General features: G+C 37.4%; 1 protein-coding gene across 1 annotated transcript in view; it reads right to left on the reverse strand.

Annotated features, from left to right (window-relative positions):
* Positions 1-18,037, reverse strand: part of LOC103072730 (dual 3',5'-cyclic-AMP and -GMP phosphodiesterase 11A) — a 269,197-nt gene that overhangs the window by 186,714 nt on the left and 64,446 nt on the right. The window contains exons 5-7 of the mRNA XM_007451103.1: positions 4,914-4,989; positions 2,460-2,527; positions 1,442-1,534 (exon numbers count right to left, since the gene is read on the reverse strand). Of these exons, the coding sequence (XP_007451165.1) occupies positions 1,442-1,534; positions 2,460-2,527; positions 4,914-4,989 (237 nt within the window). The remainder of the gene's footprint in view (positions 1-1,441; positions 1,535-2,459; positions 2,528-4,913; positions 4,990-18,037) is intronic.

Here is an 18,037-nt window from a genome sequence, read left to right on the forward strand (position 1 = left end):
ATTCCTGCTTTAATTTCTCTGTATTCTAGACTTACAGGTTAAGTTTTGCCCCTTTTATCCTAGGATCCTTACTGTCAGAAAATGTAAGCACACATTAGTACATTTCTCATGAAGTTCCTGCTGCTCATGCAAAATGGAAATCAGGATCATAAAAGTAAAGTTATTAAAAATGATAGTAAATTCCTTTCTTTGTTCCATTATTCAGCTTTAGGAGCATCTCTGTTCTCTAAGAGCCTCAGAGTATTAATTTTATACATTTAGGAACAAAAGAACTTAACAATATTCGTATTCATGTACAATATTTATAAATACATAATTCTAAAGTACAGGTCTATTCAGAAGTTAATGTATACTATAGTATAGGTAGATCTCATTCCAGAGTTTGAGTTCAGTAGCTCTCAACATATCATTTTTTGTCTTCATAAAATTCTGAGATAAGAAATCCTTCCAGAGGAAATTTCCTGGTGGTCCAGTGTTTAAGGACTCTGCGATTTCACTGCCGAGGGCCTGGGTTTGATCCTTGGCTGATCCCTGGTTGGGGAACTAGAATCCCACAAAATGCGTGGTGTGGTCAAAAAAAGAAATCCTTCCAGATATTCTTGCATATGGATTCCTGGGCTAGGGACTGAGGTGATACCACCTGATTATTAGAGTCGAGAGTTTGGTATCTGGTGGGGTAGGGGTTGAGTGGAGGTGGGAAGGACAAAACCAAGATGGCAACGCTTGAATTCTGACTGGGAACTCTACTTTTGACACTGGCACAAATAAAGCACACAGAACATACAAGGCCACACAAATAAGTCAGCTTCTGAAAAGTGAGACTGTCACAAGGCTCACAATTAGGCTGGAAATTTGGGAGTGTCAGTAATAATTTTTGTGTCTAAGGACAGAAGGTATCTGAGTTATACAAACAAGGGGGTGTATACTATGAACCCAAATGAACAATTCATGGGTGAGGAGACTGTGACTACATTAGCACAGGGAGGGGTGCATAATGACAGAATCAGTTTCCCCCATCTGAGTCACATATCTTCACAGAGAGGTTTTTTTCTTATGGTAATAAAAGTTGTGTATTTCCAGAATATCTATACATATTCGAAATACATTCAAAATACATTTTACATCCTGACAAATTAATTTTGGATCATCTCTTTTAATAATCCTAATATTTAAAATTTGTATTTAACTGTACACCGTACATGGCTGGGCTTCAAGGAATCTGTGAACTCCCTGAAATTATATGTAAAACTATGTGTGTATGTATATTTTTCTAAAGAGGGTCTCTAGCTTTCATCAAACTCAAACCTATAACTCTAAAATGATTAAGACCCAATGAATAGATAATTAAAAATTGAGAAATTAAGCCCCATAACAAGGACCTTTTTCCCCTCATAAAATCAGGGCTTTTTAGCATAAATTCTGACATAAATATTGTACTTACATCAAGAGCCACAGATTGCTTGGCCCACGACTTCTTCACTTGATCATACATAATTGTATTGTTGATGCCAAGGCCACAAAAGATGACAAAAGCCTAGAAAAGAGAAAGCTCACTAACTAAAAATTGCAATAACTCATTGGCATAATCTAATATAAAAGCAGGCAGTCATCAGGAATGGGCCTTAAATATAATTTTATTGTATACAGAGGTAGGCCTTGGGGAAATATGTACATTAAAATTCTTAATTACTATTGTCATGTAACAACTTTATCACTCACATTGCACGAGAAAAATTATTAATTTAATGTCATTGTGAAGAAATGACTTTAAATACATTTAAAAACATACAGTCCGTTTAAATGCATTCTTTATTTAGGTTGTGAACTGATTTTAGTAATTTCATCCCATTTAACCAATAGCCACCTCTTTCAGCAGCTAGGCTATAAAATATTTTGGTAAGGAAACCAAGTGAGTGTAAATGAGGTAAATATTAAGGGGACAGAGGATTCAGATTTAGAACCAATTAGTAAAGAAGCCTCAACTGGAGAAAAAAAATCATGGGGTTTTCATGCTGGCTACTGGTACAAAGTCTACTAGGAAGCCTGTTCAAGGCTAACCTCTCTAGCTAGAGGGCAGACTAGAGTAAACAGAAGCTTATAAACATAAGAAAGGAGATGGCAGTACGCCTGGCAGAGCTGGCTAGAGGTCTCATGACTGAACACACACAAACAAGACAAAGATAAGACAACACTTTGGAGAGAAGAGCAAGGCAATTCAATTCTGTAACAAACAATCAATTAGGGTAAAAACATCTAATTCATGAAAAAAGAGAATCAAATCTTACCTAAACATTGATATATTCTTTAAATCTTCCTTTAAATTTCATCACACTGTCAAAGTATAATGATTAATAAATGTCAAATAATAATTATTTATCCTTCCTAACGGGGGCAAGCTGTAACCAGAAGACTACTGGTGACTCAGCTGTAACCCCTGGTTCACAAATTTATTTTCTTACCTCAAAAAGTCGTTGATCTGCGTCATCGAAAGGTTTCCCATCAAGTCTATTTAACACTTGAGCCACTCCTGTGAGAAGAGGTTGGGATGTGTGGTCATTTTCGGTGCTGGACACCGTGTTCCTACAATACAGTAAGATGACTCTATGCTCCTTTAAGTGCACACACTCAGCTTAATCCCTGGTTACTCTCACACCTGCTGCCTCTGTGAGAGCAGATCTGAGGTGTACAGGGATGCAGTCTATTTTCCAGCTGTGATATCCAGACCAGGTCTCAGGGAAGCCTGGAGCTCTACCAGGCATCAATCAGATTCCCTAAAAATGGTTTTCACGATGACTGTGCACAATAATTGATGTATCTAGCATACACATATATACACAATTACATACTTATACACATATACATATACATACTTGAATATCTATAACTGTATGTATATATAAACACATATATACATGCAATATATTAAAAAATTATATATAAATTAAAAATATATAAAATATAATGCACATAATTATATAAATATACAATTTTAAATATATATATAACTAAATTTTTTTTTCAATTCTCTGAAGCACGGCGCTTGAGTTGAGGCAGCATGGCATAGTGATTAAGAACATAGGCTCTGGAGTTAGACAGTCTTGGTTTAAATTTTCAACTCCACCATTAGTGGTGTTACCATGAGCATGTTACCTAACTTTTTTAACACTGAATTTCCTCATCAGTAAAATGAGGATTAAAATGTTAACTGTCTCAGTGGCTTATGAAGATTAAATTAGATAACATTTGATTAATGTTTGGAAAGCATATTGTTCCACACGGAGAGAACATTCAAGAAATGTTAGGAATTATGATACAGTTAACTTTCAAAGCAAGGTTAGTTTTGTTGCCTGCTCCCAATGGGGTTAAACTACTTTTAACAAATTTAACTTGTGTGTGTCTTCTTTCCAAAGTTGATTTCCAGCATTATACAAGATGTTTGGGGCACGACTATCAAAGCACACAAGTCTAACTAGAAAAATTCAACAATCTTGAAAACCATTCCCTTGTATCCCTATTTAGTATAAACAAAAATGACTGTAATTCTAAAGCATGCATGTATTTTTAAAAACACCTAACTTCGCATCAGGGAGGTAAGTCGTCATATGCTAGAAGACATGTATAATAAAATACAAAGCTTTTAGTGTGTAACAGGCAAACTACAGTCTTAGTTTTGAAAGAATAACAGATGTTTACTGTTAGAAATGAAATGTAGGACTGCATGTGAGATTGCAATTGGATATCTACAGATAAAGTATGGTGTTTCTTATGAAATTTCTCTTCTCTTTAAACTTAAGTATTATATATTTTGGGAATTCCCTGGCAGTCCAGTAGTTAGGACTCCACGCTTCCAGTGCAGGGGGCAGGGGTTCTCTGGTCGGGGAACCAAGATCCCGCATGCTGCACAGCATGGCCAAAAAAAAAACCCACCTTAAATATATTTAAAATTCTACCCATGATGTAATTCAATGCTTTGTACTAGGAGCTCAAATTCTCAAATCTTAGAATATACTTTATGTTCAATAATGTACAAGTATTTTCTGCAAACTAAGCAAACTGATGAAAAAATTCTCTTAGAATTCAAGTCTTAACAATATTTACAGAATACTGAATCCTTTGGTAAGTTCAATATCTTAGAGTTTAAGAGGCAACCTTAGGGTGAAGCAAAGAGAGGCAAATAGTTACATTAGTTACCAAATGTATGTTACCTTATGTCTCTTAGAAAAATAACACATTTTCATTGTGTTTAAATAACTAATGTCTCCATCCTTCTTGACTTTAACAACTGGCCCCTTCTCGCCTAGACTTCTTTCTTAGGTTTGAGATTTTCTAACTGAATTTTCAAGGAAAGGAAAGGAGCAGGGAGGGAGAGAAAAATTGGAAACTGCTTTGGTCCACAATTCCCTTATTCAGGAATTAGACCTATTTTGGAACCATCCAGGCAGAAAGACACATGTACAGTATATGCCTAACAATGCACATCCTTTCTTCCTTTGCATTTACTCCACGTGTAAAAGCATAGATGTAAATATATAGATGTACTAGGAGTTAAGAAGCCCGAGTTTTACGTGGGACTCTGCTACTAACTCACTTTGTGACCTTATGCAAGTCTTTTCTCTCTCTTTGGGCCTCAGTTTCCACAGAGTAAGATAAAAGAGTTCAGTTAGCTGCTTTCTGAAATCCCCTCCAACTTCAAAACGACTGGTTCTTATTTAAAGGAATAAATATTTGTTCATTGTCCTGATTAACACTGATTCATCAGGAGTCTTCACTTACGAGATTACACAAGAGTATGAGACATAAGTTGATGAGTCCTGGACATAAAAAGGGGAACATTTAAAAAAGAGATGGATGTATTTTAAAGTAAATTGTACTTCTTTATAAAAGAAGTTTGAACTATTTAGGTAATGTCTTACCAATTATTTGGTGGCTGCTATTCCAAATAGGTACACAGAGAACCGATCTTATGTGAAAACCAGATATCTGTTCAGCCTAGGATAAAAGAAATTAACTAAAATTAAATATTATCTACCCACTTCTGACATATAGCTTACCACTCTTCATAACAGATATTTAAAAATAACTTTTAAAAAGACATATTATAAACTAATTGTAATGCATATACTCACCTGTCTCTTTTCATTTAAAACATCACAATGCACATCCCAAGGAAATCATGCCCTAACCAAATATGAATCAACCAATAAACCCTACACCCGCACTACCTCTCCCAATCCCTGCACCCACATAAAGCTGAATGTAAAACTATCTTGGGGCTTCCCTGGTGGCGCAGTGCTTGAGAGTCCGCCTGCCGATGCAGGAGACGCGGGCACAGGATATTGGATATAGTTCCCTGTGCTATACAGTAGGACCTTGTTGTTTATCCATGTATTTACTTTTAATATTCTATATTTCTAATATTACTGATTTATTACATATGTTTCAAAATCATATAAAAATAAAAGTCACAAAAGATAAGATAAGGGTTCAGCAATCTTTCTGTACCCTAACAGATTGTCAGGAGATGATATATATGAAATACAAAAGTATAATTATCAGCATCAGACAAATGTCATTCAGTAACAAGCTCCACTTAATATTAAAACCAATGATCCATATTTGAATTGCTAGATAAGAGCTACTAAAGACTGAAAGGGTGTTAGTCAATTGATATGACCTTGGTTTCTAGTGAGAAGGTCAACCTGTCATCCCAATCCAATCAGAGAAAAAATAAAACATTGAGGTTCTAGATTATGGTTATTGGGATAAAAGATTTTTTTATATTTTAAAACATTTACTGTAGGAGTTAAGAGCTACATATTTTAAAAAGTTGATGTTGGAAGTTAATTCATACACCTAAATTTTATATTTGGATTTTTATATTTGGATTTTTTTTTTGGTTTTCCTCTGAGGAATTAATTTTTCAGATATCTTCTACTCTTGATACCAGTATATTAGTTTGTTTTTTAAAGTAATTTTTTGATCTTTTCCTTGAAATCTTTCCCTGTTCCTAGCTCATGAAGATATTCTATTATTTCCCTAGAATCTTTATTGTTTTGACTGTTACTTTTAGATTTACAATCCAACTGAAAATAATTTTTGAGTACAGTGTGAGCTGACAGTCAAGATTCTTTTTTTTTTTTTTTCTTGGTGGATATCCAACTGGACCAGAACTAATTCTGTGGCGCAGGGGAAATGCCTCTCCCCACCACTATCTGGTACCACTTTTTTCATTAATCATGTGTCCATATATGTAAGGATCTGTTTCTGGACTCTGTTCTACTTCATTGATTTATGTGTCTACCCTTATACCAATACCATACTGCCGTGAATAATAAAGTCTTATAATACATCTTGGTATCTGGTGGTGTAATTTCTCCAACTTTTTCCTTCTTTAAGATTGTCTTGACCATTGTTGGACCTTGGCATTTCCATATTAATTTTAGAATCAACTTGAAGTACACACACACACACACACACACACACACACACACACACACTGCTGAGATTTTTATTAGGATTCTATTGAATTTATCAGTCAATTTGGGAGAAACTTGACATATTTACATCATTGAGTCTCTCAATCTATAATATCCCTCTATTTAGAGTTCTTAAAAATTTCTCTAAGCAAACTTTTGTAGTTTTCTATGCAGAAGTCTTACATATAATTTGTTATATTTGTACCTGGTGTGTTAAAAGTTCGTGTTATTATAAATGGTATTATTAATTTATTTTCTAATGCTTTTAATTGACATATAGAAACATAATTGATTTTTGTATATTGAACTTGGATCCATCAATCTTGCTAAATTCAATTATTAACTTTAATATCTGTAGTGCTTTGGATTTTCTAGGCATATTATCATGTCATCTTACTCTTCAATTCTATGCCTTTTAATATGTGATTTTAGATCATGTGATTTTTTTCTTTTTCCATTTGTTAAGAGCATAAATTACATCAATTGATTTTTGAGAATTCCAGAAAAAAACAAAAAAGCCAAAAGCCTGGGCATAAATTATTCATCAATGAACTCTTTCATTATATATTTATTTACCACCTCCTATGCACCAGACACATTGCTGGGTATTAAGGATATAAAAATGAATTCAAACAGTTATTGCCCTTGAGGAGCTCACAGTCTAGTCAAGACAGAAGTAGTTAAGATAAAATAAGTGTCCGAGTAAAGAACGTTCAGAATACCACAGAAAAGCCAGCAACTGACTGTGTTTAGAGAAATCTGGAGCAGTTTTAGCTCCTTAAAAGTGGGTCTTCAAAGATGAGGGTGACAATGATGATGACAAGATAACATTTACTAGATGCTCACTTGATATCAGGTACCTTGTTCTGCACTTTCACATGCATTATTGCATATACTTACTCAAACAACCCTATGAAGTAGGTACTGTTAACATCTTCCCTTATCAGATAAGACCTAGAGAGACTGACTGGTTTGAAAGTGGAAAGATTGGTTCAAAGGAAGCCAATCACAAACACATCCATCAAAGTTATCTTCCAAAAGAACAAAGTGGTTTTCTTCCTCTCCCTAAGGAGAGAATCTGAATAACAGCAATGTCAGTGAGCACAAAGAGAAGGAAGTCAATTTTAGAGAGGTCTGGGAGGTGTAATCTATAGACTTGGGCTGGCCTGAGTAGCACTAGGATGCCTGGGTGTGTTTTGTTTTGCTGAGGGTCATACACAACTGTCGGCGGTCCCGCCCCAGCACTGAGCAGTAGGCACAATTGGCTCTGCCAACTCTTGGGACAACTGTAGCCCCTGTCTAACCTCTCCCGGGAAATCTGAAGCAGCTGAGGGTAGAGGTCACGGTGCAAGAAGAAAGGGAACATGCACTGAATGACAGAAACAAGGAGAGAGACAGCCTGAGAGGCTTGGTGGTGACAAAAATAAACCTCAGGCTCTTTGTCAGTGAAGTAAAAGATAATTTTGCTTACCAAAAAATTAGTGTAGTTCCCCCAAAGAATTTTTGTTGTAGGGAGGTAGGAGTATGTGTTCTCCCATTCCCTACAAAAGATAATATTGAGGTTCCTGGTTGAGGAAGGGCGGTGGAGCTCCTTGAGGTGGGGAACGCAGGAAGTTTGAGGGAAATGATTCCAAATTCAAGCTGACACACATTACAATTGAGAGGGCAAGGGGAAGGGAGAGTGAAGAAGGAGACCCTCGTATTAACTGCGTGGGTAAAATCACCAAGAAAGAGCTCGTCCAATAAAAAGACAAAAAGGATGAAAAATTGAATCTGAGGGGACACAATATTTAGGACAGGAAAAAGAAGGCAGGATGGAAAAGAACTCCAAAGCTCATATTCTTCAGCTCAGGCTTTATAGCATTCCTAATGTGTGAACACATTGCTAACAGCCTTTCTGGAAATAGATTTATTGACGTGTATCCAGAGTCTAAAAAGTATAAATGCCCTCTGCCTTATCAATTTTATGTCTAGGAATTTATCCTATAGTAATTATCATAGCTATGCACAAAAGTTTACGTATAAAGGTATGAATCATAGCATTATTTATGATAATGATATATCAGAAATAACCTGAACATTCCACTGGAGGGAGTTGGTTAAGTAAATCATAGCACAGTAGAATATTATCCATCTAATTAAAATCATGCTATAGAAGAATATTTGTAAACAGGGAAAATTGTAATACATTAAGTGATAGCAGTGTGGGCATCTGTGGGTGTACAAACATATATTACATACATTGGAAAATCCTGGAAAAATTATAACCATAATAGTTGCCTTTGAATTGTTTGTCCATGGGAGTTTTTGTTTGTTTCTTTGCTTTTAAAATAAACTTTATTTTTTAAAAACAGTTTTAGGTTCATAACAAATGAGGCAAGTACAGAGAGTTCCCATATACCCTCTGCCCCAACACATGCACATCAACACCCCTCACTATCAACATCCCCCACTAGAGTGGTACATTTGTTGCAACTGATGAACCCACACTGATTCATCATTATCGTTCAAAGTCCATAGTTTATATTAGGGTTCACTCTTGATGCTGTATGTTCTATGGGTTTTAACAACTTTAGAATGACATGTATCCACCATTACAGCATCACACAGAGTAGTTTCACTGCCCTCAAAATCTTCTGTACACCACCTATTCATCCATCCATCCCTCTGGCAACCACTGATCCTTTTTTTATCCAGCTCTATTGAGGTATAATTGACAAAACTGTAACATATTTAAAGTGTACAACATTATGATTTGATACATGTATACACTGTGAAAGAACTCTGCCTATGGGAGTTTTTTAAACTACTATTTCTATTTTTTAAATTTTAGATAATGAATTACTGGTACACAAGAGAAAAATTTCTTTTCTAAATAGAATTATAGGGGAACAACAGTGTCAAATGTTGCACAATAGTCAAACAGGATAAGCGCTGAAAATGGGCTATTGGATTTAGTAACACAGAAGGATAATTGAAGGCAAAGATAGTCAAGGGAAGAAGGAATGGGATCAGGAACAGAAGTAAAGTGGTTAGTTCTGGAGAAGAGGAAGGCCACACTGAGAGAGCAGAGCTAGAGTCTCGCACGGGCTGAGCCCAGGAGGAGGGGAGCGGTGACTGAGGATGTTGAGGGCATTTCTAAGCCATTCCCACTGTGGCTGAGGAAGGGAAGTGGGGCCAGCACTAACTGGCTATGAGCACAGGGAAGAGGGGGTGGTGATGATTAGCAAGCTTGATGAGCCCAACAAGGTGGGAGAGGAAAAGAAGGAAGGATGGCAGAGTATGATGAGAGTGAATTTTCCAATTTTAAGATCACTGAGGTAATCCCCTAGTTGTCTATTCGTGGCAATGGCTGTTGTTTCTGGAAAGATAAAGATTAAAATTCACATCATTAGAGTCCTAAATATTAGACCATATGAGACTAAGCAGCCTTTTCAGGAGGCTACCATTAAAATAAATACATTATCTAGGGGTGCCTAGTTCTTTCCAATTAAAGATGTATATACTAAAAATTTTCCAAGTCTCTGTCCTCACTGGGTCTTTCCAGTTAATGGATATAATTTAAGATGGTTTACCTCATGGAGCCATCAAAACATACTTGTCATATTTTCCAGACTCTCAAAGGCAGTCAAAGGGAATGTTAAAAGAATTGGTGATAACGTAATACTACTCATTAACGTGCAATGTGTTTTCTTCCCCTAGAACGATATGTGCAACTTTAATAGTAATCTAAAGTAGTACTTTTATCCCCCAAACACCAATCTACCAGTGAGAAATTCTGGTACTAGGACAAGTGAGGGAGGAGATGTTCTGAGTCAGTCCCCTGATTTCCCTGAAACAACAAAGAGGCATTTCTTTATGCCAACCTCATCTGCACATAGGTTTCTAGAACATTGCCTACAAATGATTCCTTAAATTCCTGACGAAAGCACTCCTAAAAAATAACTGACCTTTGGACTTAGAGCCGACGCATTGTCTTCCACCACCGATGTAGCAAAGTCTGTTCGACTCTTAGAACCATGGCCCCCTATTTGTCTTCACTACCCACAGCTTCCCCATTGTATAACTTATTCAAGTCTTAGTAATCCTCCTAACTTTCCTCACCCTCCTGGTCATCTGGAAATTTTATATCCATTGTCCAATCTTCCCTACCAAATCCCATTCTCGGGGAAGGCTCTCAGCCTGGTTTACACTAAGTATCAGCAACTGAGAGATTACCGGGAGCAAGTGCATTTCAGCCCTACCTCTTAAGCAAGTGCATTTCAGCCCTACCTTTCCAATTTTCCACATTTCCCTTTGTCACAGAAGCATAACTGATAGACCAGAAGGCGTTACAAAGAATGGAAAAGGAGCTGTCCTGCCGGGCTAGCACTCAGCATCCCAGATTGCAGAAGTGCTCTGCTGTGAAGATCTGACAGGCGAAAGGGGCTTTAATGCTCTAAGTCAAAGGATCTCAGAGCCTGAAGTCCCATTATCCTTAAGTGCTACAGGACAAGGGTAAAAATTTTTGAGTTGTCTGTAACAGGCTTTAATTAAAAAAAAAAAATTTTTTTTTTAATCAGAGAAAGAATGTCACAGGGAAGAACTGCATGGGATTGAAGAGTGACAGAATTAATATCATGACATCTTAGATTTAACTGTGTAACTCTGGGCATCAGCCCCCCATGGCAGAGGAGACCTGGGTGCTGATGGGTTTTCCACCACTCCTGAATCTGTAACACACAGACCACCAAACCATCCATGAATAAGGCCTGCCCTACTTTTTAGTTATTGTCTGCTATTCCCCTTGCTGAACCTTTCCTATTTAAATGTTGGGTCCAATTGTTCATTTCTGTTGCAGGCAGAAAAGAAACCCTGTGTGTAATGGCTCTGAAAATTCTTTCCATAACTATATAAAGGGAAGGAAATACTAAATTAAGCAACAGAATAGTATATCTTATATTGAGTAAATAATAGCTTGTTGCGCATTCGTATACTTGTTTTAAGGTGTTCTTTGATCTAGTATGAAAAAAAAGGACAGAAAGCTTCACAGATGATGTGCTAGAGTGTAACTAATTATTGGGAGTTGAGTTCATAAGCACAATGCTGACTAAAAGCAAGGCCAGAATAATTGTTTCACGGTGAAGGTATTTGTAAATAGAGTATGCACTCCAAGAAGCCACCTGACCCAATGTCAGGTCATTTGCAAATGCAGTTTATATACATTGCTGTTGGGACAGTCTCAGACAAGGATATTAGTTAGAAAAAAATCCAACCAACACTCCTTGCTGACGAGGGCAATAGAAAGTAATCCATCTGAATTCCCCAAAGATACAGCAAGACAAGTTAGTTTACTTAGATCTTGCATTATTTCAATTCCGGTTTTGAGTAATAGTTTATAGGTTTTAGAGGGCTCATAATAGCCTGGTAAAATATAATTTCACATAAGATATGAAAGGTCTAACATTTTAAAACATCTTTATAATTTTGCCTAACTACAAAAACAATATATGCACTCGTGAAATTTTCAAGTTAAACCAAAATCAAAAGCTGTAATCTTGCCATCTCTAGAGATAGCAACTATTAACAGTTTGGGATAAGTTCTTCCTGATCTTTTCCTACAAATATGTAATATGTTCATACATCAATTTATAATATTCAACAATATATAATTATTCATAAATAACACAGATAATATATTGAACAATATTGAACAATATTCAATAATAATGCTTATTAAATGTTGGGGATACATCAGTGAGCAAAACCAATAAAATTCTCACCTTCTTTGAGCTTACATTCTAGTGAGAGAAGGCAGATGGTAAACAATGCAAAGAATACATAAATAAACTATATGTTAGAAGGTATTAAAAATTATGGGGAAAAAATAGAGCAGGACAAAAGGGATTAGAAATACCAAGGGCACCAGACCTTACTAACAGGTAACATTTGAACGATGACTATAAAGAGGTGAGGATGTGACCCATGCAGACACTGGAGAAAGAGTATTTCAGCAGAGGAGCAGCCAGTGCAAAGGCCCTGAGGTAGGTGTATAAGTGGCATGTTCTAGGAATAACAAGGAGACTGGTGTGGCTGGAGAAGTATGAATGAGGGCTGAGGATAGAAAATGAGGTGACATTGTGTAGGGCACTGTAAACCTCTGAAAGAATGGTGAGTTTGGATTTTACTCTAGTGAAGTAAGGAGACTATGAAAACTTCGTGAGCTGACTTGTGATACAATATAACTTAAAAATTTAAAACCCCTGGTATTGTATTGAGAAAAGAGTGTGGAGAGGAAGAGCGGAAGCAGAGAAGTAGATTAAGAAGCTACGGCCATGAAATGGTCCAGAGACAATGGTGGCTTGGACCTGGGTGGTAGCAGCTGAGTGGTGAGAAATGGTCAGATTTTGGATACATTTTGCAGGTAGAGCCAATTATACTTCCTGATGAGTTAGATGTGCAACACGAGAGAATCATGCCTATAACACTTTTGGCACAAGCATTAGGAAGAACTGAGTTGCCTTAACAGAGATAGGGAAACAGAGGAGCAAGCTTGGCAGAAAAGAGATTGTAAGTTCTGTTTTGGACATGTTAAGTTTGTTGTCTATTAGAAAAATATGTGGATATATATGTATATATACCCACATATATTATTCTATACATACTTTTAAACATTATTCTAAACATACTTCTCTATGACTTGCTTTTGTTCTTGTAGACATTTTTTCCATATCAGGACATACAGATCATCTCATGGGATATTTTGTATGGACTCAATTTTGGTCTTTATTATAGTGTTATAGGCAGAATTCTAAAGATATGGCCTCTAAGATTCACACCTGCCCACCCTCTACTTTGTACAAATCTGGTATAATCCCCTCCCCTCGGGTGTGGGCAGGACTTGTGAATGTGATAGGACTGTCACTTCTTTGATTAGGTTATGTTATAAGGCTGTGATGGGACAGCCTCTCGTGTGTCACTCCTGACATTATGTAAGCCTCTGTGAGAGCCAACTGGAGTTTCTCCCTTTGGCTTTGAAAAAGTAAGCTGCCAAGTTGTGAGAGGGTCATATGGCTAGTAGTACCTGAGGGCAGTCTCTAGGAGCTAAGAGAGACTTTTGGCCAGCAGTCAGTAAGAAAATGGGAAGCTCAGTCTATAACTGCAAGGAACTCAGTTCTGCCGACAACCTGAATGGGTTTTGAAAAGAATGCCAGGACCAAATGAGAACGCCACCTGGCCACCTCCTTGCTTTAGGCCTTGTGAGACCCTAGGCATCATGCCAGACTTCTGACCTACAGAAGATAATAAACAGGCGCTTGCCTTAAGCTGCTGAATTTGTAGTGATTTGTTACACAGCAACAGAAAATTAATATACCTGATATTCCTGTCCGTGTCTTTAGGAGCCAAGCATGAATACCCCTACCACGGAGCAAATGACTGATTAGACTACAAAACCCACTAGCATGATAACCCATGAATGTGAGTGTTTCTTGAGCCACTATGAATAAATATAATCAGTTATATTTAGTCAGTCTTTTCTGTCTTGCATCCTTTTTGAGGACTGCAGAATCTTGTAAGAGAATTAGCATACAGTGATCTTCATAAGGCTGCAGAATTTAAACCTCAGAAATTTGGTTCTGGCTTTGTGACTATCTTATATAACCATTCTGTCATAATTTTCCACCCATAAACCAAGGAGTTTGGCCTTAAAACTATGCATGCTGTCAAGCCCAGCAGGTACCTCTCTAGGAGTCAAACAGGCAGACAGAAGGCAAGTAATCACTGTGCCTCACTGCTAAGTCATTCTGTTCACCACGAGGAGGGAACACCATTAAATATTTAAAACAATCACAAAGAGAACACACAGCAGGTAAACAACTATGATTACTTGCCCCGTAGCCCTCACAGCAAGTGCCTGGGATGAGGTTTACATCACATTAAAGACACCCCTTTGTAGCTTCTATCAAAAGGAGGACCAAGGGTTTCACAACTGAGATTTCAAAATAAGGATTGTTCTCTTGCTGCATATCTTTGGGCAGAGTTTCTGAGGACTTACCAGAAGTTACCACAAGGTAGGAAAGACACAGAAATGAGAAATACAGTTTCCACTTGGTATAGCCAAAGCAAATGTTGATGGAATAAATTCTCTCTTATTAGGCACTGGCTTTTAGCCATATGATTTAAGGACTGGTGGGCTGCTTGGGCCTGGGCAGTATAGCCAGCCCCTAAAATCCCATCATACCTAAATGTGCTTGGGTAACCTGGCCCCTGGATGGCTGGCCAGCCACTCTCGTGAAGAGCCAGGGCCGCATATTGCTGGTCTCCACAGGGGAGGATACAGTGAACATCTCCCCAGAGCAGCCCAAGGCCATAGAACATGCATCCAGCCTTATTCACCTTTGTAGGTAACACCTGCTATTGTTTCTCCTCTGACCAGACAGGAAGAGACCTGGCTTTCTTGAAGACCTACAAGTTATCAGATTATTGCCACCACCCCTTTTTTGCTGTCAACAGTCACCCTTTATTCCTCTCTTTGGCTAGAGACTTTCCTCTTCTTTCCTCACTGTGTCTCTGGAGGAAAAGGACATTGACATTGGCTTGTCCATGATCAAGGTCTGCTGGTCTGCAGTTCTGTGTAAAGACCTCCTCATTTAGAGAAAAGGACCTGCTTCTAGCAATCCCTCAAGAACCAAAGAACTAGTCCTCAACCAGACTAAAATCTTCACCTGACATTTATATATTTATAGGACTGCACGATTTACAAAATATTTATATAGAATTTTACTCGTTACATTATGTATGCAAGTAGTATGACCAAGACTACCCAGCTGGTGAGTAGGGCAGCTGGGACAAAAAGATAGGTCTGCCGGACATAAATTCCTACACCTGTGTAGACAGAGGAATGACAGAGTGGTGACTGTTTTCCAGGCAGCCCCTGAGCAGCTGGTCCCCGTGAGAGGCCACTCAGGGAGAGAGAACTAAATTAGGAATCAGAAAGCCCATAGTCTGTTCTGTGCCCTGTCTTGAGGAAGCTGTGTGGCCTTAGGCAGGTCACTTCAGCTCTCTGAGCCTCTGTTTCCTCACCTGTAAATGAAAGAAATCTCTAATATTTCTATTAACTGAAAGTGATATATCTATAGTATGAAACCCCAGAATAAGGCCAATCCACTTTGGGGGGCTCTATCCCAGGTCCCTGCTGTCTAATGAATTGGTGTCCGTCTTCATGTTCAGTGAAGAGAATTCAAACTGCCAGAATTAGTCACTGAGCCATTGAGAAATTTAGGATAGATGCCAGTGCTCAGGATATAGAGTTATGTTGAGAAAATCTATATGAAAAAAATAGGAAATGCTTTGAAAAGAATTCCCCATGAAACCTGCCTGCAAATTATCGTTTTTGTTAACCAGCCTCAAATTATTCAGGGAACTTAGTGAATGTAGAGAACAAAAAAGCATATAGTTTTCCCAGGGGAGATACCTACTGGAGATAATCCACTAATCCTGGATTTAAAAAAAATGATTTCCTTATATTCTATCACCGATAAACAACTACTTAGTTATGATTACTGGGAGAAATCATGGACCCATATACCAGACTCAAGAAGAGAGGACGCAAACCTTTCCAAGAAGACAGCACAATTCTAAAAGGTACCCGCTGTCTCTGGGATAACTCTAGAATTACCTTTAGTGAAAGGGTGAAGCAATTCCATTTTGTCATTGTAGTTTTTTATCTTGAGGGAAATACTTAGTATGTTAATGAAAGATATTATCTGAATTGATTATCTTTATCATATCATCTACACCATCTTATATCAGGCTTGTAAGGAGAAGGTTCAAGCCTCTTAGCTTCTTGAGGGAGAGCTCTGTGGCTCAGTCTGGAGTCTGTTTCATTCATTAATTAACATAAGCAGTTGACACCTGTCACTGAGGCAAAATATTCTTGAAAAGGGAGGAAGCCTAAGCAGATAAATAATTTTGTTTTTCCTGGTGTGATACATAACACACACACATTCACACACACAACATACACACATTTGCAGGACAAATCTATTAACTACCTATATTAAGGCAGAATTCTCTCTCTCTCTCTCACCTCCATCTGTATTGATTAATTCTTTTCCAATTTTTTCCTCCTCAGCATGAGAAGGGGAACATAAAGTAATTTTATATTTCAGTACCACACAAAGAGAACATGTAAAAATCATGGTATATTGCATCTTCAGATTTGCATTTAAAATCTGGTATCAGTTGTGTGGAAGATTGGAAGCATTTTAGGTGGAAGGTCAAGAAATAATGATGGTCTAGGTACTAGGGAAGAAAGTGACTTCACAAAATGGTCACTGCTTAAACTACCACAGTTTACTGTCTTCAGACATCATTGCCTCTAACTACTGGATCAGGGCATGAAATTTTTATGCTCAGTCCCATAGAATTAACTGTTGCATTTTTGCTCAAGAGCCCACAACATTCTTTTTATAGATGAGCGGGCAGGCTGTCTTACTGGAATGGACTGTAAGTGTGGAGGAAGATGTAAAATGGCTATATCGCTAATCAGGAAGAGATGTGGTAGGAGTCTGCCTGTAGACATAAGGATATGGGCTATTCAGCTCACTATATTGTATCAGCAAGAAGTATTCTTGAGACATATACTGTTTTTCATAAGAAAAAAAGTAATGATTGGTCAAGAACTTTTTATTCCCTGTTAAAGGTGAAGATACCTGTAGCCTATGACCCAGCATGTCACTCTCCTAGGTACAGACACTACAAAAACTCTTGCACATGTGCACTTGGAGACATGGCCAAGAATGTCCTTGGCACTTATGCATGTAACAGCAAAACACTGAGTCCAAATGTCCATCAACTCTGCAGTGGATAAAGTGACACATTCATACAATGTAATACTTAGGAGCCCTAAAAATAAATGGATTACAAATGCACATGACTCAGGAATTTATGTTGAATGAACAAGCAAGCCACAGAAGAAGATATACAGTATAATTCAATTTATATAAAGCTCAGAGACATGCAAAATGTAAAATATGTAATAATATGTAAAAAATGTAATAATATATTTGGCAGGGATTCAAACATATGTGATGAAACTATATATAAAAGCAAAGGACTGTTAAATTTAAATTAGGATAGTGTGTGGGAAATAAAGGAGACTGGATTAGGGAAGATCAGTACAAGGATCCAAAGGTAATGATTGTATTCTTTTTCTTAAACTGGGTGGTGGGTGTTCATCATGTTTTGTTACACTTTTGCATATGCCTTATGAACCAACTTTTAAAATGGTGTAAATTTGTTGACTCTTTTTGCTACCCCAGAATTTGACTTTATGGCCCAAAGCTCAGAGCAGAATAATAGCAAGCCATACCAAACTTAGCACTATAATTTGGGGTAGGAATCGACCATCATCTCTTAACCTCTAATCTAATATGTTGACTTTGTAACAATGAATTGGCAATTAATGATTTTTTTCTGCATAGCTAGCCTTTCAGTTTGTTCAGCTGTTACTGATGTTAGTAATAGAATACTGAGAACATTTCTTCATAAAAGTGTGTGTTTAGAGGTCTTTTCTTCAG

This window comes from Lipotes vexillifer, unplaced genomic scaffold, assembly GCF_000442215.2.
Source record: "Lipotes vexillifer unplaced genomic scaffold, Lipotes_vexillifer_v1.1 scaffold645, whole genome shotgun sequence".
NCBI classification, from domain to species: domain Eukaryota; kingdom Metazoa; phylum Chordata; class Mammalia; order Artiodactyla; family Lipotidae; genus Lipotes; species Lipotes vexillifer.